This window comes from Myiozetetes cayanensis, unplaced genomic scaffold (assembly GCF_022539395.1).
Source record: "Myiozetetes cayanensis isolate MyiCay16 unplaced genomic scaffold, myiCay2020 scf22, whole genome shotgun sequence".
NCBI lineage: Eukaryota > Metazoa > Chordata > Aves > Passeriformes > Tyrannidae > Myiozetetes > Myiozetetes cayanensis.
In genome coordinates, this window is record NW_026087434.1 from 1,113,560 (window position 1) to 1,137,495 (window position 23,936).

General features: G+C 54.8%; 1 protein-coding gene across 1 annotated transcript; it reads right to left on the minus strand.

The window, feature by feature from the left end:
- Nucleotides 1–17: 17 nt before the first annotated feature.
- NPLOC4 (NPL4 homolog, ubiquitin recognition factor) lies at nucleotides 18–23,888 on the minus strand. Its single transcript, XM_050319288.1, has 17 exons — nucleotides 23,752–23,888; nucleotides 22,693–22,773; nucleotides 20,904–21,016; nucleotides 20,243–20,422; nucleotides 18,395–18,443; nucleotides 17,359–17,453; nucleotides 16,607–16,730; nucleotides 15,873–16,052; nucleotides 14,902–14,988; nucleotides 13,357–13,428; nucleotides 12,688–12,814; nucleotides 10,408–10,568; nucleotides 4,246–4,317; nucleotides 3,221–3,316; nucleotides 2,397–2,513; nucleotides 1,456–1,558; nucleotides 18–1,152 (listed from the first exon to the last, which is right to left on the minus strand). Exons 1-17 carry the CDS (start codon nucleotides 23,764–23,766, stop codon nucleotides 995–997), a joined length of 1,830 nt encoding a protein of 609 aa, XP_050175245.1. The 5' UTR covers nucleotides 23,767–23,888; the 3' UTR covers nucleotides 18–994.
- Between the last annotated feature and the right edge of the window lie 48 nt (nucleotides 23,889–23,936).

The following is a 23,936-nucleotide window of genomic DNA, read 5'->3' on the forward strand; positions in this document are numbered from 1 at the left end:
GCCTGGGCCCCCCCCAACACTGCACCCCCAAACCCCAGCACACCCAGGGAAAAGCAACCGCAGCCCAGAGCCGGGCCTTGGGATGAAGCCTTCGGAGAGCCCCAGCGAGGGGCAGGGGGGCCAGAGGGTCCCTGCCCTGCTGGACACTGGGACACCCTGTCCTGGAGCAGGATGGGGTCTCCAGCCCCCCTCCCATGATGGGATACAATCCCAATGCCCCGGGATTGAACCCCAGCTGCAGACACAGGGCAGGGGGGCTCCAGGACAGGCACCTCCATCATCCACCTGTGCCCAGGCAGCTCCAGCCAGGGGCTAAAGAGAGGGTGGGGGGCAAGAGCCCCGAGTCCCAAGTCCGGCCAGGACACGCTCTGGAGGGACGAGGGCACGGGGGAAGGAAGGCACCAGCTCCTGGGACAGGCCGGAGGTGAGGTGGGTGCCCAGGTTTTGTGGCTGTCCCATCACCCCTTCCCTGGGAGCCCACCCCTGCTCCGTGGGGTGACACAGCACCCCCAGGGGACACCCCTCCTGCAGTCCCCACGGGGTGCCAAGCTGAGAGCTGGCAGATGCCCACCCCGTGCCCGGTGTCCCGTCCTGCTCCGGGAACATCAAAGCCACCTGCCAACCCCTGGGGCGAGTCGGCGGCAGAGCTCTTGGGATCCGGGCACCCACACGGGCAGGGAACGGGAGCAAAGCTGCAGGCAGGGAGAAGCCAAAGCCTCCCCATCCCCTCAGGAGGGAAGTGGGCACGGACACCCCCCCGAGCCTCCTGGGTCCCCCTGGCAGGCTGGCAGCAGTGGGGGGGGCACGGGCTGAGGAGAAGCGTCAGTTCTCCGGGCTGGGAGCACCAAGCAGCTCCAGGATGGCCCCCGAAAGGGAGCGCAGAGTAACTGGGGGGCTGGAGCCACCCAGCAGCCGGAGCTGGAAGCTGAAGGGAGGAAGGGGAGGGACAAGCGCCGCGCCGGCTGCTCCGGGGAGGCTCGGGGCGGGAGCGGGGCTAGGAACGGGGCAGGCTGCACATCTCGCAGTGGTCCGTGCCCGGCTGGTTCATGAAGGTGCAGTGCTGGCAGGGCCACATGGCTGCGGCCGCGGCGTGCGACGAGCCCCCCATGGCGCCGTATTCCTGCATTCCCGAGAGCGGGACACCCACCGTGCCTGCGGAGAGAGCCCGGGGGCAGCGCTGGGATCCCAGCAATGCCCACCCCGCAGTGCCCCCCGGTCCCAGCCCCGGGAGTGTTCCAGGGGGCTTGGAGCAACCTGGGCTGGTGGAAGGTGTCCCTGCCCATGGCAGGGGGTGGGATGAGATGAGCTTCAAGGTCCCTTCCCACCCAAGCCATTCCCTGATTCCATGACCGACCAACAGCTTTCCTCCCCCTGAGCCTCCAGCAGCCTCTTTAAGGGCCCCCAGCCAGCTCTGACAGGAACAAGAGACCCCCCCGCCACAGGGACCCCTCTTACTGCAGAGCTGCTCGATGGTCGCCCACTGCTCGGATTTCTTCCAGGTCTGTGCAAGCTCCTCATTTTTGGTCCTCACAGCTTCCAGCAATAAGCTGATGCTGTCCTGGAAGCCACAGGAGGGAAATGAGCACTGTGAGCCCTCCCGTGTCCCACCGGGTGCTGTGACCAGGGATGTGCCCTCCTTCCCTAGCACAGCAAGGCAGGACCCTGAGCCTGAGCTGTTCCCCCTTTCCCGAGATCCTTGGGGTGCCCCAGTTTATCCCTCTGCTCCCCCCAGCAGTCAGACAGACCCCCACATCCCAGAAGATTCCATTCCTCTGCTTCCAGGATGTATCACGCACTGCTCTGGGATAGCGTGCCAGTGCTGCACAGCAATCCCGACTTCCAGAGGGGCAAATCCTCCATGCCAGAGCACTCCAGCCCCCATCCCTGTCCCCATCCCGATCTCCAGCTGCCCAGGGTCATCCCGGCTGCCTCACACATGCGCAGCCTCCGGCCAACATGGCCCAGCTGGATCCCACCGGGAAGCTCCAGCGGTGCCGGGGCAGCCGCCAGGCCCGCAGTGCCCGGCCAAGGGCAGCAGAGCTGCACTGCCAGGACACCCCTGGCCCCACCGAGGGCTGGGGGCTCTGCTCTCGTTGTTGTTCCCACAGAATTCCTCATTCTGAGATAATTTTTAATTCGTTTCCAGCTCTGGGAGCCGCAGCCAAGTTGGCTCTGGAATCATGTGGACAACCAACCCCTCTCAGTGCTCCCAGCAGCTCCGAGGCTTTAAAAGGGTTTTAAAATTTTTTAACCTTCTCCCAACAGTTCATCTGGAAAAGACAGCAATGGGACCCGGCCCAGGGACACAGGATGGCAGGAATGGTCACCCCCACACCTGAGGGAGCTGGGATGGGGAGGATGGATAGGGACAGGACCCTCCCCGCCCCATTACATACCCGCAGAGGCATGACCTCATTTGTGACCAGGAAGAGGAGCAGATGGAAATCAGAAATGATGTCTAGGAAAATGGAGGATGTGTTCTGGGACAGGTACGTGGCCAAGCTGTGGAAGTCCTGGAGAGAGGGGACAGTAAGGAAGAAAAGTCACTCCCTATTTGGATCTGCTACCAGACATTTCTGGCGCCTCCCGGCATCGACTGCAATGTGCAGGGATGATCCCAAAATCAGATCCCAGGCTGGCTGATTGAATTCCAGCTAACAACTTCCAGGGAAAAGGATCTTTGCACCCACACCAGCTTTTCCTGACCAATCTCAGTGCACACAGAGCCGATCTCAGATCCAAGAGGTGCTGAGTGTGGCCAAGCAACTCCAGCTCTGTCCCTATGGAAAAGGGGCAGAGGGGGGTGGAGCAGCCCGTTCCTTCCCATCTTTTGCCCCGGCCTCTTGCAGGAACAGCACCCTGTGCTTTAAAATTCCAACCAGGAAGAGAAGGCAGTGCTCTGGGAGCAGAACAGACTCCAGACCCTCTCCTGCCTGTGGGGAGAAGCGGGTCTGTGGTGTCTCTGTGGGGCTGGAGCCCCTCAGTCCCCCTGGTGCTGCCTGGGAGGCACAGGGAGCCCTGATCCCATCACAGAGCCGTTGGGAACACGGCTGGCAATCGGCATTGGCATGCAGACACTGCTCTGTGCAGGAAGGAGTTTGGCAGCTGCACTGGGAAGGGGTGACTTGAGGGCACAGCTGTCCCTCTGCAGATGTCAGCGAGCACAAGGGAGGCAGAGCCTGTCCCTGTGGAAGGGGCTCCGTCAGGAATCAATCCTCACCTGAGTTTCTCCCAGCACATCGCGGTTCTCGATGGGGAATGGATTTTGAGAAATAGAAAACGTGTAGACTGGATCCTTGGGGAAAGTTGTAGTAATCTAAAGAAGAGAAAAAAACCCAAGGAAGGATGATCAGAGGCACATCCCCTTGGCTCCCAAGCAGCCTTGTTCCTAAGGAAGCTGGAGGGACATAGATGGAGCTTGGTCCTGACAGATGCTATGGACACCATCCCTCTCTGCACAGGTTACTGGGATACAGTGATCCTGGCACAGCTGTGCTGGGGGGGGCATCCTGAGGGCATCCTAATGCATGTTCTATCCCTCTGTTTTCATCCCAGTGACAGCTCAGGTATCCCAGGAACAGGTGCCTTCCCTCCTGCAGGAATCCCTGAGCTCTGGCTGCCTGTGCCAGGGGCAGCTGGAGCAGAGCAGTTGCTCCGGGTGGATTTAATCGTTGTTGGCACCACCTCCAGCTCCAGCAATATCATCTGTCATCCCAGTTATTTGCTTTCCCGCCTTCCATGCCGTAAGTTTGCTTCCCAGCCCCAGGGCTGAGCCGTGCCGTGCCTGGCAGCAGCTCCGCTCTGGCCAAACTGTGCCAGAGAGCGAATTCCCTCTTCCAAGAAAAGGCATTTCTGGACAACCTGCTGAGTCACTTGAAGGAGATGGATCCCTAACTGCTGCTCTGAGACAGGCAGCTGGAGCTCCTTCCTTAGGCAGAGCCCTGCACATGGATCCGTGGGGCAGCTGCTCCCTGTGGCTCCCTGCCAGGGCGGAGCCGTGATAAGGCACCAGGCAGTGCCTTCCTGGGAAGCACCAGGAATGCCTTCCTGGGAAGCAAGAGTGTTCCCTGGCACCTCACTGGCCCCTCGGAGCAGGGCAGCCACCTCCCTGCTCGGAACGCCTGGCAGCAATGGGAAGAGGAGGATATCTCAGGAATCACCTCCAGTGGGAATTTCAGAGGTGGGTGAAGGGTTTGCTGTGCCATGACCCTCTCCCACGGGAAGCAAACACTACGGAATACTCACGTCTATGATGAGGTACTCGACCGGCAGCGGGCGAGCCAGCTGGGTGATCTCGTTCCCAAACTTGTCTATGTCCTAAAAGAGGAAGGGACGGATTATTCCTGAGCATGGAAGTGGTGTGAAGCCCAAGGGATCATGCCCTGGAGATGCCCACCCAGGATCCTGAGCTTTGGCAGATCACTGAGGGTGGAAAAGAACCCGGCTGGGTGGTGCAGGGCTGCCCAACTCCCTGCAGCTCCCAGGGGCTGGAGATCTCTGTAATTCCAGGATCTCTGGAATCAGGATCGCTGTTTCCTCGTGAGCCAAGGGAGTGTGTGGTCACAAACCACCTTGGGCTTGTCTCCCACTGGAGAGGGACCTGGAATTATCTAAGGAGTGTAAATCAAGGTGTGATTCCTGGGCTTGTTGGACTTGATGACCCTTCCAGCTCCAGATATCCTATGATTCCATGATTCTAAATGCCATTTAAGCAGCAGCTCTGTCTAAAAAAGGAGGGACAGGCCACATCTGCCTCCTCGGCCGAGGCAAACCTGCCTTTCTGCAAATCCAGGAGTCCCTCATCCAGCTCTTCACCTGGGAATCAGGAATCCAGGCACTTTCCCAGGCCCAGACCCTTAGAACCAAGCACATCCCACGGCGTAAACTTGTTTTGCTTTGCCAGACGAAGGGAACATAAAGTTTAATTAGGGAGACAAACGGCCAGCATATGTTCATTAATCATAACCTGACAATTAGACGTGATTGATGTCAAACACGCCGAGTTCAAACGGCGCTTCGGAAATAAATCCCGGAGAACTGACACTTTTCATTAAAGATTCCGTACGAGGGGGTTGTGTTTTCTACCTAAATCATCACTTAACGTGGTATAAATCATTCATTGAGCCCCACATAAATCATATGCCCATAATTCCCAGTCAGGGACTCTGTATTGGAGTTTCCACGGGCTCAGTGGCTGGAGCCAGACCAGAGGTGTCATCCCAGAGGGCTGCGAGTCCCATTCCTCCAGCGGATCTCCCGTGGGATGGGAGCAGCATTCCTTGGACTGAGCCAGGGAGCACCATGCAGGGACAAGCTGCTGACTCCCTCCCTTCTCCCTCCCCTTTCGTTTTTCTCCTGGAGAACACCACTCCCCCGCTCTCCCTGGTGTTTACACAGCACAGCTATGCGGAGCAGCAGCCAGCACCATCCCGCTCTCCCAGTGCTCCCAGTCAGGCCTCGCCCCAGCAGGCTCCAGCACGTTGCTCCCCTCCAGGCACAGCCCCGCTTCCCGACCCCCTCCCCAAGCACCCCCTGTCCCCAGGAACTGTTCCCTCTGTAAAAAAAAATCTCCCTTCCAGTCTTTGAAGCTCCTTTGAAAAGCAGCTCTGATAAGGATCTCTGCTCCTCACACATGACAGGTTGTTGGGAGCTCCTGGCCTCAGATCTCTCTTGCTCTGACAGGAGCAGGAGGAGCTGTGGAGCCTTTTTTTGGGAGATCACAGGACCTCAGAGCCAACCTGTTCCTAGATCTCAGTGATACCACAAGAGGCACGAATCAGATCCAATCAACTTCCCAAACACAATCCTGCCCCTGCAAGAAGGGACCTGCAACAACTCACGCATAATTAGCCCATCTGGAATTCATTTTCCAATCTAATTAAGTTCTAATATGCAGAAACATTTTTCCAGCACCTGTTGGCTTTAATCTGCCCCTCTGGGGATTTCCATGTTAAATGCCTGCTTTTTCACGGCACGCTGGCTGAGGCCTCCAAGACATCCACAGACTGGGACCTCGCTCCCCCCGAGCCGAGGACGTGTCCCAGTCCTGACAGAACAGCTCCCCCAAACACTGACATTCCTCTCCCACCCCCATGGATCCTTCAACTATGTCTTAAAGGCCTTAAAGAACATCAGGCTGGGAGAAAGATCCTTATCCTGAACTTGGCATCACCAGGACCCCACCAGTGCCCTGTTATTGCTGCAGCCTGAGCCCCCCAAAGCCCAGTGGCACCCGTTCCAAAGGGAGCCAAGGAAGGGGTTAATGGAGCCACAAGTATTTGGCTCCTGGACAAAAATCCATCAGCAAGGTCTGGACAATGAGTTATCCTGGTGGAGATTGCATCAGGGCTGGATTAGAGCCTTCCAAACCACTGTTTGGAGGCAGGAGCTGCACAGGGATGGGGATGAACAGGGCAAAGGGTGGGAGCACAGCCGGTGTCACACACCTTGGCGGGATGGAAAGGCTTCTGGGTGGCCTCGGGATTATCCACAGAAGGTGAGGGGAGCAGCCAAGCGAGGAGCCTGGGCGGGTGTCAGCCAGGAGGGAGGCTCCGGATCCGTGTCCCGGGGCTCGACAGCCGTGAGCATCCCACGCCGTCAGCATCCCAGGCTGTGAGCATCCCACATCCCACGCCGTCATTCCCGACCCGCTCCCTCGCGGAAGGCACAGTGGAGCTCAGCAGCCGTCTGTCCTCCCCACGTGTGAATAAATCCCAGCCTTGCTCTTCCCTCTGCCACTTCCCAGATCCTGCCCCTCGCACGGAGAGACAAAGAGACTTCTCCAGGAGCAAGTGACAGGTCAGGGAGAGCTGAAACCCTTCCCAAGAGACTCCTGGTGAGCTAATCCAGCATCCTCCTCCCCGGAGCAGCCAGGACATTTAAAGCTAAGGCAGCTTGTGGTGGGAGGGCAGCCAGGGAAGTCCTTCCCTGCTAGTGAACACTCCCTGCAGCCTGGCTCTCCCTGGGAAGAGGATTTCCAGTGCCATGGAAGGACAGCCTGGCTCAGAGGTCCCGCTGGGCTCTCATAAAAGCAGGGCCCTGGCTTGGGGCTGTCCCAGGGTGGGATGGGACACGTGTAACTGGTGCCAGGCCAGGGCTCAGAGCACGCGTGGGACTCGAGGGCAAAGGGCTCTTGCACAATACTTGTAAAGGGCTTTTGTCTTAACAGCATCCCAAAGAAACTCTGGGGGGATATTAAACCATCGCAAAGAAACGCTGGGGGAATATGAAACCGTCCCAAAGAAACTGCAGGACGTTAAGGCAGCTGTAAAATGTAATTCACTGCGAGGATGACGATGACATCGTCACGTTTGAGCTGCCACAAATACCAGTGATAAGAGACAAAGCCAGCCAGCCCCCAAATCCAATTATCCAAGGGTTTTAAAGGGTCTGTAAAACACAAGAATCTCTTTCCACAGTGGTGGAGCAGTTCAGCAATGCCAGAGCTCCTAGGCCAGAGGACTGGGAGGAGGGGACAGCAGGGACAACAGGGTGCAGGCAGCGAGGGATCCCTCCAGCTGAGGCACAGTGCTGAATAATCAACCCAAGGTACATTCTTAAGGAACTCCAAATCAACCCAGCTGTTTTCTAGAACCAGATGGACAGAGGAGGCTGCTCGAGGGCAGAAGACAGGACAGAAAACGCTTGTATGGAACATTCAGACGGGCTCGCCCTCATCCAGCTGAGAGCCTGGGTGAAGTGGCTGTTGCAATGTCATCATCTTCACTCACAGTCTTTACCCTGACCTGTGTCTGTGTCTTGATAACATCGCGTCCTTGACGAGTCCCGTGTGTTGAGCTCTCCAAGCAGCACGTGCTGGTTGTGAAACGTTCCAGCTGGAAGCACTGTGATGCTTCCCAGGCAGCCCGGGAGGCTGGGGGGGGATGTGTCCTTCCTCCTGGCTAATCTTACCTGGGAGGCACTTCAGAGTACGGTAACTTGTACTCACAGTCCCCAAAACCCTCAACTCCCACACTGGAGCAGAGCTCTTGCCTTCCCGAGCCAGGAGAGCAACAACCGTGTGTCCAAAGCCAATTCCACAGGGGTGGCTCCTCGGAGCAGCAGGCGAGGGGCCAACGTAAAGAGAATGGTAAAGAAATACAGAAATCACACAGCTGGAGGCTCAGGAAAACTGCAGGACAACGCCAGTGGCTTCAGCTTCCCCATTTCCATGGAAGAAAAGCAGCACCTTTTCCCATTCGGAAGCCGGAGATGAATCCACTGGCCTTGCTGCGGATCCGAGTTCCCTGGATCCTGCCTCCCATCTGGCTGTTCTATAAATACATCTACACTCACAAATATCGGCCTCCTGGTCCTCATTCAATTAGAATTAATTTGTAGAGCTCCTTTCATCCTGAAGGGCTTTTCAGATGGATATTGTATGGGAATACACATGGACTTTTCCCCGGACCAGCGATGGCTGCGCAGTCGAGGGCAAACAACTACTCCAAAGTGCAGCTTTCTCCCCAAAACTGGCTGGGGGGTGGGCAGAGGGGAACCATCATGGACTGGGGACAAAGGGGGAGCAGGGCACTGGACCCCAAAGATTCCATCCTGTGCTGCTGGATTCCTCCTCCTCCTGCAGTTCACCAAGGCTTGGACAGGGCTGTTGTCACCAGCCCAAGACAGATGAGGTCGTGTCTCTGCTCCCAAACCTTGCCCATTTAATGGGACCCCAAAGGTTTCCCAAGCCAGGAGTGACTGAGCTTTACATAGATTTAAGAACATTAGGAAAAAATCAAGGGGTCCTAGAGCCAAACCCGTTTAAGGCTGAGGGATAATCCCACCCAGCAGAGCCATCCTTGAGTACTCCATGAAAAGGGCAACTGGGGAGAGAAGTTCTAAAACCTGAAATCAGCTGCAGCCCGATCTGGTGAATCAGTGGTTCATGGAAATTTCCACGGAAGGCTGGAGCCATCCGTTCCCATTCTGTTTATCTCCCTGCTTCAGATTACGGAGGGGAGTGAAGCCCTGCTGGGAACACCCACCGGCTTCCTGCTGCTCCCAGCACCCCGGGTGGCCCACATGTGGGACACAGACCTGTGGGACCTCCTGCAGTGCGCCCGAGTGTGGCACAGCCCGGGCTCCTCCGGAGTGGGATCAGGGCACGCCAGGAGATGATCTCATCTCCCTCACATTCGGGGCCAACCTTTGCACACCCCAGCGCTGTTGGATCTTAATTGGCCCTGGGTTATCAGCTCCGAGAAGGAAGAGAGGCAGGGATTCCATCTACCCTCCCTCTCCAGCACTGGATTCATTCCAGAGGTGTTCCTTGTTTCCAGGTGGGGGCCAAGCCAAGCCAGCCCTTCAGTGTTAAGGGGTGGATGATGGGGTCTCTCAGGGAAATCAGCACTTCCCAGTCCCAGTTTCATGACATGCAGGAGCAGCCTGACCAGCTCCATTCCTGTTGCTGGTGCACAATCCGCTCATTCCAGTCATCCCAAACGAAGGCAGCTTTCCTTATCCCGTGCTCCTTCAGGGACAGCTTTAATACAGGCAGCAGGAGCAGGCACGACAAGGAGGAGATAACTAATGGGTGATGGATGGCTAATTAGCTGGCGAGCAGAGCCATTAATTAATTCCTCTGTCCCTGCCCACAGGGCACTACCAGCCCTGTGCTGGAGCAGCAGCGCTATCGGCACCCACAGGGAGCCTGATCCCAGCTCCTGACTCGGCCCTGCAGGTACACGAGGGGTGAGGGTCTCCAGAAAGAAGTGCCAAGGGAGAAATGACATTCCATCCATCACCAACAGACCCAAAGGGTGACAGGCAGAGGCCAGCAGTGACACCTCAAATAGTCCTGGGACCCCCCTCCAGCTCCAGAGTCCTCAACACAGGAAGGATGTGGAGCTGCTGGAGCGAGTCCAGAGGAGGCCATGGAGATGCTCCAAGGGCTGGAGCCCCTCTGCTCTGGAGCAGGATGGGAGAGCTGGGGGGGTTCACCTGGAGAAGAGAAGGCTCCAGGAAGACCTGAGAGCCCCTCCCAGTGACTAAAGGGGCTCAAGGAGAGCTGGAGAGGGACTGGGGACAAGGGATGGAGGGACAGGACACAGGGAATGGCTTCCCATTGCCAGAGGGCAGGGTTAGATGGGATATCAGGAAGGAGTTCTTGGCTGTGAGGGTGGGGAGGCCCTGGCACAGGTTGCCCAGAGAAGCTGTGGCTGCCCCTGGATCCCTGGAAGTGTCCAAGGCCAGGCTGGACAGGGCTTGGAGCAACCTGGGATCGTGGAAAGTGTCCCTGCCCATGGCAGGGGTGGAATGAGATGAGCTTTGATGTCCCTTCCAACCCAAACCACTCCATGATTCTCTGAAGTGAGAGTATTTCGGATCCGCTCCGGTTGATGCTCCTCAGGACCAGAGCTGGATCCAGGGGCACATCCCAGAGCTGCCCAGGCCCTCAGCCCTTACCTTGTAGAAGACATCAGGCACGTACTGCTCGCTGCTGGACTCCTTGGCGTAGCCCAGCTCGGGCGCGTCCCGGCAGGGCAGCAGGCACTCGTCCCGCACCAGGGCCATGCACTGGTTCGACACCTGGTACCCCTCGAAGTGCACCTGGTTGTCAGGACCTCCTGGAAAAGGAGAGAGTGGTCAAAACTCCCAGAGGTTGGAAAAGAGCTCCAAGATCGAGTCCAATTGTGCCCGATGCCCACCTTGTCACCCAGCCCAGAGCACTGAGTGCCACATCCAGTCATTCCCTGAACACCTCCAGGCATGGGGACTGCATGTCACAGCCCTTTTCATGAAGAAATTCTTCATGAAAATCCTGCATGAGGATGATTTCCCCAGTGTAGCTCCAAGAGCATTAAAGTTGGACTCAATGAGTTTGGAGCTCTTTTCCAGCCTTAACAATTCCAAGACTCCATGAATTAGACTCAGGGGTCTTGCTAACAATGAGAAACACTGAGATGAAGCTGCTGGTGCTGCTGCATAGGAAGAATTTTAGGCAAGAATTCCCTCTAAGCTGCACATTTCTCTAGTCACACACAGTTCCAGAGCTATCCCAAGAGCACAGACCCAGGGGACAGCAGGAATGCTCTGCTGGGAGCTCCAAGGAGGAGAAGTTGCCCTTTCGGGGGCTCTGACAGCATCACCCTCCCACTACCCCGCAGGTGTCTCCTCCTTTTCCAAACAAAACCCAGGCAGAGCCCTCCCAAGAAACCCTGAGCTGCAGATCCCCTGGTCATGTCAGGCCTAAACAGTGTTTTCTCAGCCTGTCCTGGATGGCTCGGTGGAAATCTGACATGGAAAGTGGGAATTAAGAGCCTGGCTCGTGGAGGGATCACATGCTTGGCGCTTTCCTTTGGATAATGTAAGCAACATCAGGTCATGTGTCACTGGAATACAACTGGAAAGAGAGGATGGAGGCAGATGGTAGGAAAACATTACTATTTCCAAAGCTAGGAATTCAGGAGGGGATAGGAATTAATCCACGGAGAGGATTTAAAGGCAAAGTTGAGGCAAACTATCCAAATACATTTCTGTGGCACAAAAGGAAGGACTCAAGTGTTTAAATAGAAACCTGCTGGGCTGATTGAACATAGGAGAATGAAATTAGCTGGAACAGCAAAGAGGAAATATTCCTTTTCTACCCTTTGATCTGTAACCTCAATCACTCACTGCTCCAGAACAAACACTCCTAGAAATTAAACATAGACCAGGACGGGGGGAAGGCCTGAACAAAGTGTGTTTGCTCAGTAAAACACCTTGTTGGAAAGAAAAAAACCCTGAAATAAATATATATATAAAAAAGGAGAGAGACACAGATCTATCTTTAATGAGAGGTGGATGTGTTTAGCAGTCTGGAATGTACAGGAATGGGCCTGTTGACTGAAAAAGAGCTTTTTCACTGAAAAAGGGCCCCGGGAAGCCTTACAAAGCCGGGCTCAGGGCAGGCAATATCCCATCCCACTTTCACTTTTCACACTGGATGTTATTTGGAAGTCATGAGGGTTTTTCATTGTGTTAAACAGACCCAGAACTCAGCGATTCTGCTCCAGGGAAGGTTTAAATGAAGACATGTGTCATCCCGTGGAGAAGAGCAGAGTGAACTGGGAACACTCCAGCCCTCCCAGCACATGCCAGTGTCCCCCCTCCCAGCCCAGCCCATCCACGGTGCCTCTGGAGACTCCCTGAAAATGGCTAAATCCAGAGGTTTTAAGTATAAGCACTTTGCAGGCACTTCTGTTCCATTCAGCCAAAAAACTACGTTTTGAAACCCCACGTCAGGGTTTCCCTGACAGCAACACAAGGGAGATAAAAGGTCCCTCCTGAAGCTCCTGAAGGAGGAATCAGTCCACAACTTTAAGGATCTGGATTGTTGTGGTTCTGCACTGCTGCTTCCAGGCAACAGAATGTGGAGCTTAAAGATGTGAAACAGGGAAGTGAGACCCAGGTATTGCCCTGGCTGCAGGCAGAGGGGGATTTCTGGATCAGAGAGGTGGGTCTGAGCCTCATAAAAGTTTCTTTACGTAGTTGTTAAGTTAAAAAAAAAAAAAAAAAAAGGTAAATAAATAATGAGTAAATACTTGTAGAGAGGATAGAACAAAAAATGAAAAAGTATTTTAGTACATAGAGTAAAACCCTTGTTAAACAGGACAGATGGGGACCAGAGCGTGTGATTTTTGGCATATTCTTCTACTAACAAGAGGTAATTCAGGTGTAACCCAGAGAGCTGGGGCCAGTTTATACCTGTAGCCACAACTGTGACAAACTTGGATCCAAAGTGCCCATCTGGGGAGAGGCGACAGATGTTGGGCTGCTGGTTCTGGAAGTTGCCAGCTGTGATGCACTCCTCTGCACTCAGGTAATACGTGTCCTGAGGGGAGAGCAGCGGTTCCAGTCAGCGAAAGGACAGCGTGACGTAGCCCAGGCCTATTTCCCTGGGCTGCAGCCAAGGAAAGCGACCAACACCCCAGGAAAACACGCTTTCATAGAAAGCTGCTGCAGAGCCCAGGACAAGAATGTGACCTGTCAGCTCCCCAGCCCTGAGCTGGCTCAGGACTGTCCCTTGCAGAGTCCCACCCACATTTACACACCTTTTTTTTTTTTTTTAGACTGAAGTTGCACTTTCCAAATATGGACATCACTGGGTTTACAACCACGGGAAGCTGAGGAGGTCGAAGTTTGAGCCACGTATGTGTCATAAAGCCCAGCCCATGGGAACATCCTCTGAGTCACTCTGGCTCACTGGGTTTGCACCTCACACCCCCCCACTCCCTCCACTCCACAGAGTTTTATTAAACCTAAAAAGGGCAGAGTTAGACGGGAGGCAATCCTTCCCTGGGAGGGTGGGGAGGCCCTGGCACAGGTTGCCCTGGCTGAGCAGCTGGAATGAGCTGGGTCACACCTGGACCTCACCTTGTTCCTGCTGTATCGAACGGTGCCTTTCCGTGTGTCCTCAGAGACCAGGTCAGTGAATATCCAGCCGACCTACAAAGGGTGATGGAGAACGTTGCTTTAAGGAAAAAAAAGGACAAAAAAAAAAAAGGAACAAGAAGGAAACCAGAAGAGCTTATACATTTTCAGCTCACGGGACACGATGTTCTTGGCTCCCCTCGGCCCTGTGCACGCTGCCTGCAGGGGATGGCTCTCCCAGCTGTGCCGGGCTCTTGGAATCCCATTTCCAGGAGCAGCAGCATGCCAGCTGGCTGGCCAGGGCACCTGCAGTGTTGTGTTTCACTATGGAATATTTTTCATGGAAAGATCTGGAGGCTGCAAGAGGCCTCTGTGCCTCCCACCCCCCCCCAGCAGAAAGCAATTCCTACGGAGCGCCCGGAGCAGCTCACGTGGTCCCGGTTTGAACCTCTCACATGATCCCAGTCTGAACCTCACAGGCTCTGGTTAGGAGGAATCTCATACTGGAGTGTGATTCATTCCAAACTGGAGTCTGTCCCGACCCAAAAAACACATTCCTGCTTTCTGTGGTCGCACACTGGTGTGTGCATGTACACACCAACAACCCCTGGAGCGTGCATCCCTTCCACACACGTGTGCCATGTGTACACACACCTCGGGATGAACCCTGTCCGCCCCTGTGCCAATCCCAGCCCCCACAGCATTAACCCTCCCGAGGCAGAGCTCCCTGCAGAGCCCAGACAGACCAAACCCTGCAGCCAGCACTCGGTGACGTGTTAAATCCTGTGGATTAAAAATATCTGATGGGAAAAGTGGAGGGAAAACACGGTAATAAATAAAACACACAGAAGTCTTGCTCCAGCCTCTGGCGAGGGGTGAGATCTTATCTGGGAGAACAAAGCCCTCCCCACAGATGTTTACAGTCTGCACTGAGCCTTCTCCCAGTCGTGTTTTCTTTAGCAAGTCAAATCTCGTTTGTGTACATCCCATTCCTGGCATTCCCACCATACCAACAGCGCTCCCAAACCGGAAAGTATCAGCGCAGGTTTGGGGATGTCAGGAAACCGGTGGATCCTGATGGAATGACTGGCAGGAAGTGAGGGGGACCTGCACCCCTAAACCAACACACAACTGACTCCTCGTAGCACCAAGAGACCCCATAGAGGGAAACAAAATCCAAGGGGAGTCCCTGCTGCTGGAAACGGAGCATGAAGGCAGCTCCAGTTCCATCTGTGCCAAATTAGCACTTTCCTGGGAGATGGTCCCAGGAGTGGCTCCTGCCTGAGGGGAAAGAAAGGGAAAATGGTGTTTCTGCTGCTTTGCTCCAGCCTTTGGTGTCCCTCATGGCTCTGACTGCAGCTGCACTGCCCTGTGAGGGGCCTGTGCTCAGGAAAACCCTCTGGTCTGGGGTTTTATACCTGAAGATGTCTATTTTATACCTAACAAAGCTGCTGACACTTAAGTGAGATTTGGGGAACCCAAAAGGTCTTGGTCTGCTGCCTTCCTTCCCTGCCACACACAGACACACCAGATCCAGCACATCCTGACCTTCCTCAGGCCGAGCTTTGCCGCGATCTCATCCACGACCTCGGCTTTTGGATCCTCCAGGATCTCCAGGCTGTTCTGTGTCCCGATCTGCAGCAGAGAGACACTTGTTATGAGAGAGAACAGGAAAAAAAAACCAGTACAACCACTGTGGGGAGTGAGGCAGAGCATGGCAGCAGAGTCTGGTGTCACCCCAGAGACCTCCCCTTGCAACTCTGCTCTCTCACACACACACACACTCCCAAGGATCCATTTGTTCCCCCTCCACTGGCAATCTGCTGGATTTCACTCTGGCAAGGCTGCAGGAGTCATCAGGATGAAGGAAGCACAGGAGGAGGGCTCAGGCCGTGTGAAGCCAAGCGGTGCCGTGCCCCATCTAGTGGGGACTCCAGCCCAGCTCATCCTCAGCCTCTCCACCGTTCTGCCTTCAAATCATTTGGATTTCATTCTGCCTAATTAAGCTGCTTCAGTTTTCCCAGAGAGCTGGGAAGGAATTGAAGCAAGGGCTGCAACTGTTTTTACCTAGCACAGAATTTCTTGGAAAATTTCCTGGAAATCCAGGAAACAAGAGAAGATGAAAAGTGAAGTCCACTTTTACAGTCACCCTGGATTTAAATAATTTGAACACAGAGTAATGCAAAACATATAACGTAAATATAAATAGATGTTTAAAAGAATATATTAATAAACATAATAAAAAATATATAAGCATCATGAAATAAACATAATAATGTACTATAAATATATAATAAAAATAATATAAATAAGAATAATATGAAAAGGGGGGGGGAGTGAACAAACAAAAAGCAAATCTGGGTTTAAAAATCTTGCAGTGGCAGTAGCTGATGGTGACATTAAGGACATAAACCCCACCATCATCTGCTCAGGACAGTTTTCCTCGGGGAGCTGCGGTTGGAAACAGGTGTTTCTGTGCCCCCAACCACGAGGGGACCCCGGGGGCAGGTGGGGCTCACCTGGGGGGGTTCATAGATGGCCGCCACCTCCGCCCGGATGCCCAGCGGGATGTCTTTGTGCTCCGTGTACCGGCCGTACAGATATCCCAGATGCTGGTTCCCTGTCTTCCTCCAGAAGTCTAGGAAGCGATCTGCAATTGTGTGGTTCTCAAACATGATGTTGTCAACATGCCTGTATTTCTGTTTGACAAAGTTCAAGCGTCAGGCCGTCCTCCGCTGGCTCCGGTGCCTTCCCAGGACTCACACCACCCCTCTGGAGCGGGATCCTGCCACAGCAGGCGTGGGGGACACTGGGGACTCCCTCCCTCTGCCCTCTGCTCAGCTCCCACCCCTCAGCACTGCTCCCTGCCTGGCAGGTCCCACCACGGGCTGGAGCGTGGGATGTGCTGAGCACCCCCAGTACCTCGGGGTCTCTACCGGGACCTTCACCCCAAGAGCCTTTGCAGGTAAAATGACACTGAAATTCATGAGGAAACAAGAAGCTGAGTGGCCTTTTGGATCCCCTGAGGAAAAACAGTAGGGTTCATCACTGGTGCTGCCAGCTCAGTCCCTCCATGCTGGGAGGAAACTGCTGACCCAGGACATTTTTGAACCCTTTTTCGCAAGGCCTGAAGAAGCTGGACAGGGTTTCCCTGACCCCTGGAGGCTTCGTGCTCCAGGCTGGCTGTTCTGGAAGTCACCTCTCCCAGAAGGGAAGCCAAGGCCCCCGTGAGGTGCCACGAGCTCCGTCTCACCTGTCTGTTGAGGGTGATGGCGCTGGGCTGGCACTTGGTGCAGATCCCCTCTGGCCACGGAGGGTGTCCCTCACACCCCGACTTGATTTTACAGCTGATGTTCTCCAGGGCTACAAACTTCCCCCTGGGAGAGGGGGAAAGAGAGAGGGGGAACAGAAAATGGGGGGAAGAGAAGGCTGCTGTTACCACAGCAAATGCTTTAGGAGCAGTAATTTATGGAGCATGTGGGAAGTAACAGGTTGTAGCACTCGGGCAATTCAGAGCTTCTTTCATGTTTATGAGGCTTCCTGGAAAGGGAAGTTCCCTTCAAATGGAAGTGTCATGGACTTGGGCTGCATCTCCCAGAGAGATTTAAAAAATCCCAGTGGTATTTAGGAACAGCATGGAGATTACACCTCTGTGTAACTTATGTCCATGGAATTTGAGAACCAGGCTTGGAGCTTGGTGTAACTAGGGAACCTCCTTCCTTCCATCTGGCCTTCTCCCCCCATCAGGAGTGTTTCCTGGAAGTAAGTACATTGCCACAGAAGAAAAGAAAAACTAGAAAGAATAAAATCCCTAAAATAAAAAGCCATATTTATTTTTTTCCTGCCTTTTCCTTTTTTCTTTTATTTCTCAACACGTTGTTTCCTCCTCAGTTTGCCACTCGATCCTCGTGTCCCACACTGAGATCTGTCTGTACTTCCATTTGTGTTTTAAAAAGAAAAAAAGAAGCTACAACCAGATTCCCTTAAACCCAGAGCTTTTCTTACTTGTCTGCCCCTCCGGTCAGCTTCCTGATGTAGGCATGGAATGACATGTGCTTCACAGGAGGCTCCAGATGGTTCAAATAATCCTCATCGAACGGCTGCCAAAAACACCACACAGAGCAAAGGCGGGTCAGGCACCTGTCTGATAACACCCTGATCACTGAGCAAATAGATGTTCCAGAGTCAACCCCACCAATGTGGAAGCAATCAAGGAAATTCAGGCTCATTTTCAAGGCAGCTACTACTGGGATACAAACAGTGCAGCTTCACAACGGCGAGTTTTATGGTCGCCTCCTGCTCTGGTAACAGATTGGCTCCACAAATCAGAATGAGCCTCAAAGGCAAAGAGCCTTTTCCTTTCAATATCTAACAGCAAACAAGGAGCCAGCTGCTCCAGCACGGCCAAGGGCTTCCAGAGCACTTCCAGCAGTGGGGAACAGCCATCCTGGAACGGCCAGGATCCATCCCCTTTGGAGGGGTGGCTGCTGCTTCACGCCATAAATTACACAGCCCAGCACGTTTGGAGGCTAAAGCTGCTTCGAGCTGAATAATCATGAAATCATGGAATGGTTTGGGCTTGGAAGGGACCTTAAAGCTCATCCAGTCCCACCCCCCTGCCTTGGGCAGGGACACCTTCCACGATCCCAGGTTGCTCCAAGCCCCATCCAACCTGGCCTTGGACACTTCCAGGGATCCAGGAACAGCCACAGCTGCTCTGGGCAACCTGTGCCAGGTGGTTCAACTGGGAAGTGCTGGGACAGAGGAGAGAGGGGATGAAACAAGAAGATCCAGGAAAAAATGAAGAGGGAGGAAAAATTGAGCACTTTTTAAAGTACTTTCTGTTAAAGCTCATTGTCGCAGAAAACCGTCATTAACCAGGATAAACCCGGGGTCACAAAGGCCTGGAGCTTTGGTGATCCCAGAGCCAGCAGTGCACAGCAGGATTCGGGCCTGGAAAAGTGTTCCACTCCTAGGAAAAGTGTTCATGCTGGGAGAGTTCAACTGGTGTGAGTTTGTAGCACCCTCCTGGGGCTCTTACCTCGAGCGGGACACAGTGAACGCATTTACCCAGGGGGCCGTGACGACACCTGGGCAGAGGGAGAGAGAAAGGGGGTTAAATCTCACTTAATAATGGAAAAACAGACTGTAAGACTTGACTGAGTAATTCTGGTGTGGAAGATCTACATGAGCTCTCAGCAACTCTCCCCCTCCCCAGGGAATATTACAGAGGGGTCAGAGAATCATGGCATGCTTTGGGTGCAAAGAGACCTTAAAGATCGTCCAGTTCCAACTCCTGCACCTTCCCCTAGCCCAGGTTGCTCCAAATCTTGTCCAACCTGGCCTTGGACACTTCCAGGGGTGGGGCAGCCACAGCTTCTCTGGGCAACCCTGTGCCAGGGTCTCCCCACCCTCACAGGGAGGAATTTTTTCCTAATATCGAACCTAAACTTCCCCTCTTTGAGTTTGAACCCATCTGTCCTTGTCCTGTCACTCCAGTTCCTGATGAATTGGAGGACTTGAATTATCTTGGCCAGGTTGAAGTTTAAACCTGAGAGTCTCAGGTCAAGATCACACCCTTATTATGTCCCTGGGAAGGGGCTCTGCTGTCCCAAAGAATTCAAACCCTTCAAATTCAAAGAATTTCCAGGCCATGTGGCAGGGCAGGTTTCAACAAAAAGCCACCCAAAACATTCATCCTTTATCAGGCACTGGAGGAGGGGCTGGAACAACCAAGTGTGTGTTTATCAGGCAGATAAACCCTGCTGGGTAGAGCTAGAGGGGAAAACATCTCCTTCTGTGGTGATTGCTTTAAAAAAAACCCTGAACTAACAATAAATTCCCCCCTGCACTCAGTCAGTGCTGCTTTCCAAAGGAAGGGCTCTGGAGGCTGGTGTGTGCAGACAATGGATGGGATCCAGTTGCAGGATTGATTTTAAGGAGGTTTTGTGGCAGATAATGTACAGAAAGGAGCCCTAAATGCTGCTAATGCACTCAGCATCCTTCACTTGAGATTGATCCACCCTCCCAAACCCAGGAACAAGCCCAGACACCTCCTTTTATCCTCAATACCCACTCCTGGGCTTTGGCTCCCTGCTAGGAACAACTTCATTGATTCCTTGAAAGGTGTGGGCAAGTTCAAGACAATGTTTTGACCACAGAGTGGTGGGTTTTGCCTTTATTGCTTCAATAATGTGACATCCCATCATTCATGGTCAGCCTGGGAAGGCCAGAGAGGATTTTCCACAAATGTCCCTGCTGCTGCAGCACTGAGGATAAACCATACAGGGGACAACACCACAGGGAAGGGCAGATGATTCTGTTTCAGCAAGAATTCCTGATTGCCTTTAAAATTTTCCCTCAAACGCTTTCAGGAGTCTCTTTCCAGAGGGTTCCAGCCCCAAGGCCAGAACTGGGACCCAACTGGGACATTAATGCTGAGCAATAAAACCCCATCACCCACCCAGAGGATGTTTTAGCAGCACCAGTGTAGATTTTGGGTGGCTTTAACCCATTGTTGTATTATTTTTACACAAATAGAAGTTGCTTTGTTTCCCAAAGCCCCTTGCACAGAGGAGCTTTGGAAAGTTGGACTTTGGTGCATTTTTGTGAGCAAAAGGGGCTCCCTGGTTTCATAAAGGTCAGAAAGGCACGTGATGGAGGGGAAGTAAAAAAACTAAGCAGGGAAAGACCCAAGTCTCAGTTCCACATCTCTGTCATGGGACACTTCCACTCACTCCCCTCGCTTCTGTGTTCCCCCTTATGAGGAGTGGCTGCATCTGAAGGCTCAGAGTGCTCCTGCTTGGGACATTCCCAGGCTGCTGGGCTCAGACATGACATTCCAAACTCTGGATACAGCAGGAACACACAGAGCTCCCCCCCAACTCACAGCTGCTGGTCTCGGTTCCGGTAAATCTTCCCATCCTGCTTGATCAGGTACTGGTCGATCTCATCCTCCACCACCTGGGGGGCACCCCCAGGCCGGGAATTCTGGGAGACAGAGGTGTCCATGGTCTCTGAGGAGGAGCCAGCTGGGCTCAGGGGGTACAGGAACAGCATATCCCCATGCCTGCAGGGGTGGGAGACAGCACACAGGTAGTGGGAGGGGTGGGAAACAGCACCCAGGAAGCTGGAGCTGCTTCCCAACAGCCAGCCAACCTCCTGGAACATGGGAGAGCATGGAATGTGTCCCAAACTACAATGAGACCAGCTCAGGTGGCAATTGGAACCAGGTCCATCAGCCACCTCTTCCTGCTGCTCTGGTCATTTGCCACAACAAATGCAAACCCCTTCCATCAGGAGACACAACTGAGGGGAAAAGATGGAGAAAAAGGCAAAAGGAGCCTATGGAGAGAGGAAACAGCTCCAGGAGGGACAAGAACTAGTGTGGATCCTGCGTGGATCAAGTCACAGCCTTCCCAAGGCAGCTGCCAGCTGGCACATTCCAGGGACATGCTGCACATGGGGTGTGATTTTTCCCAGTGCTGCCCATTCTGGAAGGTCCAAGCCGAGCCCCCCATGCTGGACAAGCCCTTCCCGTGGGGACTCACTTGATTTTGAGCAGGTTGAGGGATTTGTTCTGGGCTGCTGTGATCTCCCCCGTCCTGTTCCTGTTGGTGTACACGGAAAAGCCATTATTCCTGAAGCCAAATTCCTTGGCGACCTGAAAGACAGGGGAGGAGGACAAGGGTGAGGTGCCTGAGGGCTGGAAGGAGCCCAGAGCCAGAGCTGATCCCAGGGAGCTCCTACTGCAGGAATTCAGCACAGTTCTGAGCTCAGGATAATGGGGAGACATGGAGGAAACACCTGGAAACAAAAGCAATGGATTAAAACAGGAATTTAAACAACCAGAACGTGGCTCTCCCTCACACAACACAACTGCAGGGTTTGATCTAAATCCAGGCAAGCACTGCAGGACTGCAGGGAGAAACTTCCCCACTATCCCAGTTCTCCCTGTTTTCTCGCTCCAGCCACACCAGCAAGTCATTCCCATCCTCCTGGGACCAGAATTCCTCAATCCACCTCTGTGGATCTTTTGCCCTCAGCTCTGCTCCCACCGACCAGTTGCTTCACTCAACCTCTTCCCGCTGTTCTGCCCGTTTTTCCTCACTTTCCTCCTCAGTCAGTGGCCTTTATTTTTAATAATAAAAATAATCCCCGCAGCTCTGGGGACAGGGAATGCCCCCAGGACAAATGTGATGAGCCACAGAGAACTGTCACATGAGCAAAGCCATGAAAAGCAGATTTTTTTTTTTTCCTGTCAGCTCCACTGTGATTTGCAGCAGTGAGTGATCCGTGTGAGTGGGACCCTTTCACGGGGATCAGCTCCTGCTCCTCGGGCCACAGAGCTCCATTTTTGGGGCAGACAAATCCCACAACTCATTAACAACAGGTTTGAGTTGGTTCCTGACTCGATTCTACCCTGGGCACAGCCAGAGCCACTTTTTTAGGGCTTTTTCCTGGATGTGATACAAGAGACAGGGAGGATTATCCAGTCCCTTATTCCTTGCACACTTCTGGAGCTTCCCTGGAGCAGATCCAAGTTAATTCCCTGTAGGGAAGCAGCAATCTGATGCCTGTCTAATTCCAGCTGCCCCCCTAAACAGCAATCCCACCCCCTGGGTGAACATTCCAGCATTAAAATCCACAGCACAGGTAGGAGAGACCTGGATTAAGATAAACCATGGATCTCAGGTGGGAAAATTTGCCCCTTTTCTCTTCCAAGCAAACCCTGGAAATAAACCCACACAGGTCTTGTGCTCAGCTCAGCCAGAGGACAGAACCTTCCCCAGCCCAAGAGGCCGTTCCAGGTGCCTCTGTCCTGGCAGGAAGTGTTTTCCAGCCATTGTTCCACACTGCCTGGCGTAACCTGAGCCCTGGAAAGCAGCTCCTTGTTCTGCACAGGCTCCAGAGATCCTGAGAGCTTTTTTTTCCCTTGGGTGAGGCTGCTCAGAGGCTCCAGTGGGTGTCCCTGAGCCAGCCCTGGAATCCAGCAGGATTTTTCCTGGCCGGGTGGGAATGCTGTCAGGGAATGCTGTTGGGTCAGGGCTTCAAACAGAGCAAATGACTCACAGAGAGCAGGTTTTGGGCTGCTCCCATTCCCTTCCCTCCCACAGGGAGAACAAAGGAACCCCAATCCGAGGGTCCCAGGCTCCAGAGGAGTCCCAGGAGGGAATGAAATGGAGAGCTGCTCACTCCTACAGAGCAAACTAAGCAGCTGAATCACCCCCCAGCCAGCCCCCCTGACGTGTTCCCTGCCCAGATCTCCCTCAATCCCGTGGGACAAGCAGTGGGAGCCCTGCCCCACCCCGTGGGGAGGCACAGGGGGCCCAGGGGTACCTTCTTGAGGAAGGTGGCCACCGTCTCTCTCTTGGTGGCCGTGATCCTCTTCACTCCCTCCGGCGACTGCACGCGGATGATCTGGGGGGGAGGGCACAGCGCGTCAGGGAGGGGGACAGAGCCCACCCTGAGCCCCCAGCCCCACGTTCCCCTGCTCCTCACCCCCCGTTCCCATCCTCCAAAGGGCCTGGGAACACCCAGGGGGTGGTGTGTGTGAGCACAGGGATGGAATCACCCCAATGCTCCGAGCCCTCGGCACGAGTTTCTCCAAGGAAAACACTTCTTTGAGCTCAGAGCTGGAATTAAACCCTCAGGAGGGCGGATCAGAGCTCCCAAGGGGGGGTTATTCCTGCAGGCACCAGCCCAACTGGTGTTACTGGGCACTGCACTGGTCGTGGCTGAGCCCTGGTAATCAGGAGAAGGGGAGAGGCCCGGGCTGCTCCCGGGAAACCTGAGCTCAAGGACGGGAAAACCGGCAGATTTTGTGGGGGGGAAAGGCCAGGGGAGTCCTTCGGGTGCAGGCAGGGAAGGGACAAAGGTAAACACCGCTGTCCCGGGGCATGCAGGGGCAGTGGCAGGGCTGGAGCTGCTCTCCAAGGGCCGTTCAGCAGCTCCTGGGGGACACGACGACACGGGCAGGGGGCGGCGAGTGTGGGGAGGGGACACGGGGGACAAGGGAGGACACGAGGGAAGCGGCGGGGGGGACACGGGGGAGCTGCCTGTGTCCCGCCGTCACCCCTTCCCACTCTCCCAACTTCCACCCCGGGCACAAGCCCGTCGGGACGGGACCGGGAGCCCTTCACCGGCCCCACCAGCCCCTTCTCCACCCCCTTAGCCCCCCGAGCCCTCGCCCGGGGCTGAGAGACACCGGGGGGGTCCGGGCCCCGAACCGCGGGGGGAGAACCACGGGGGGGGAAACCACGGCGGGAGAACCACGGGGACCGTCCCGCGGCGCCGCAGGCACTGCCCGGCGCGGGCACCGCCGGCCCCGTCCCGGTGCCCCCGTCCCGGCCCCGCAGGAATCTGCTGCCTCATCGCCCCTCCCCCGGCCGCACTCACGATCGTCTCGGCCATGGCGCTGCCCGCGGGCGCCGGGGCTCGCCGAGCCGCTCCCGCACGGCCCGGCCCGGCCCGTCCCGTCCCGCTCGGGCTGTCCCGGCCCGGCCCGGCCCGGCCCTTCCCGGCTCCTCCCGGCCCGGCCCGGCCCCGCCGCCTCCCGGCACCGGCCCTGCCCCGCGCCCGGC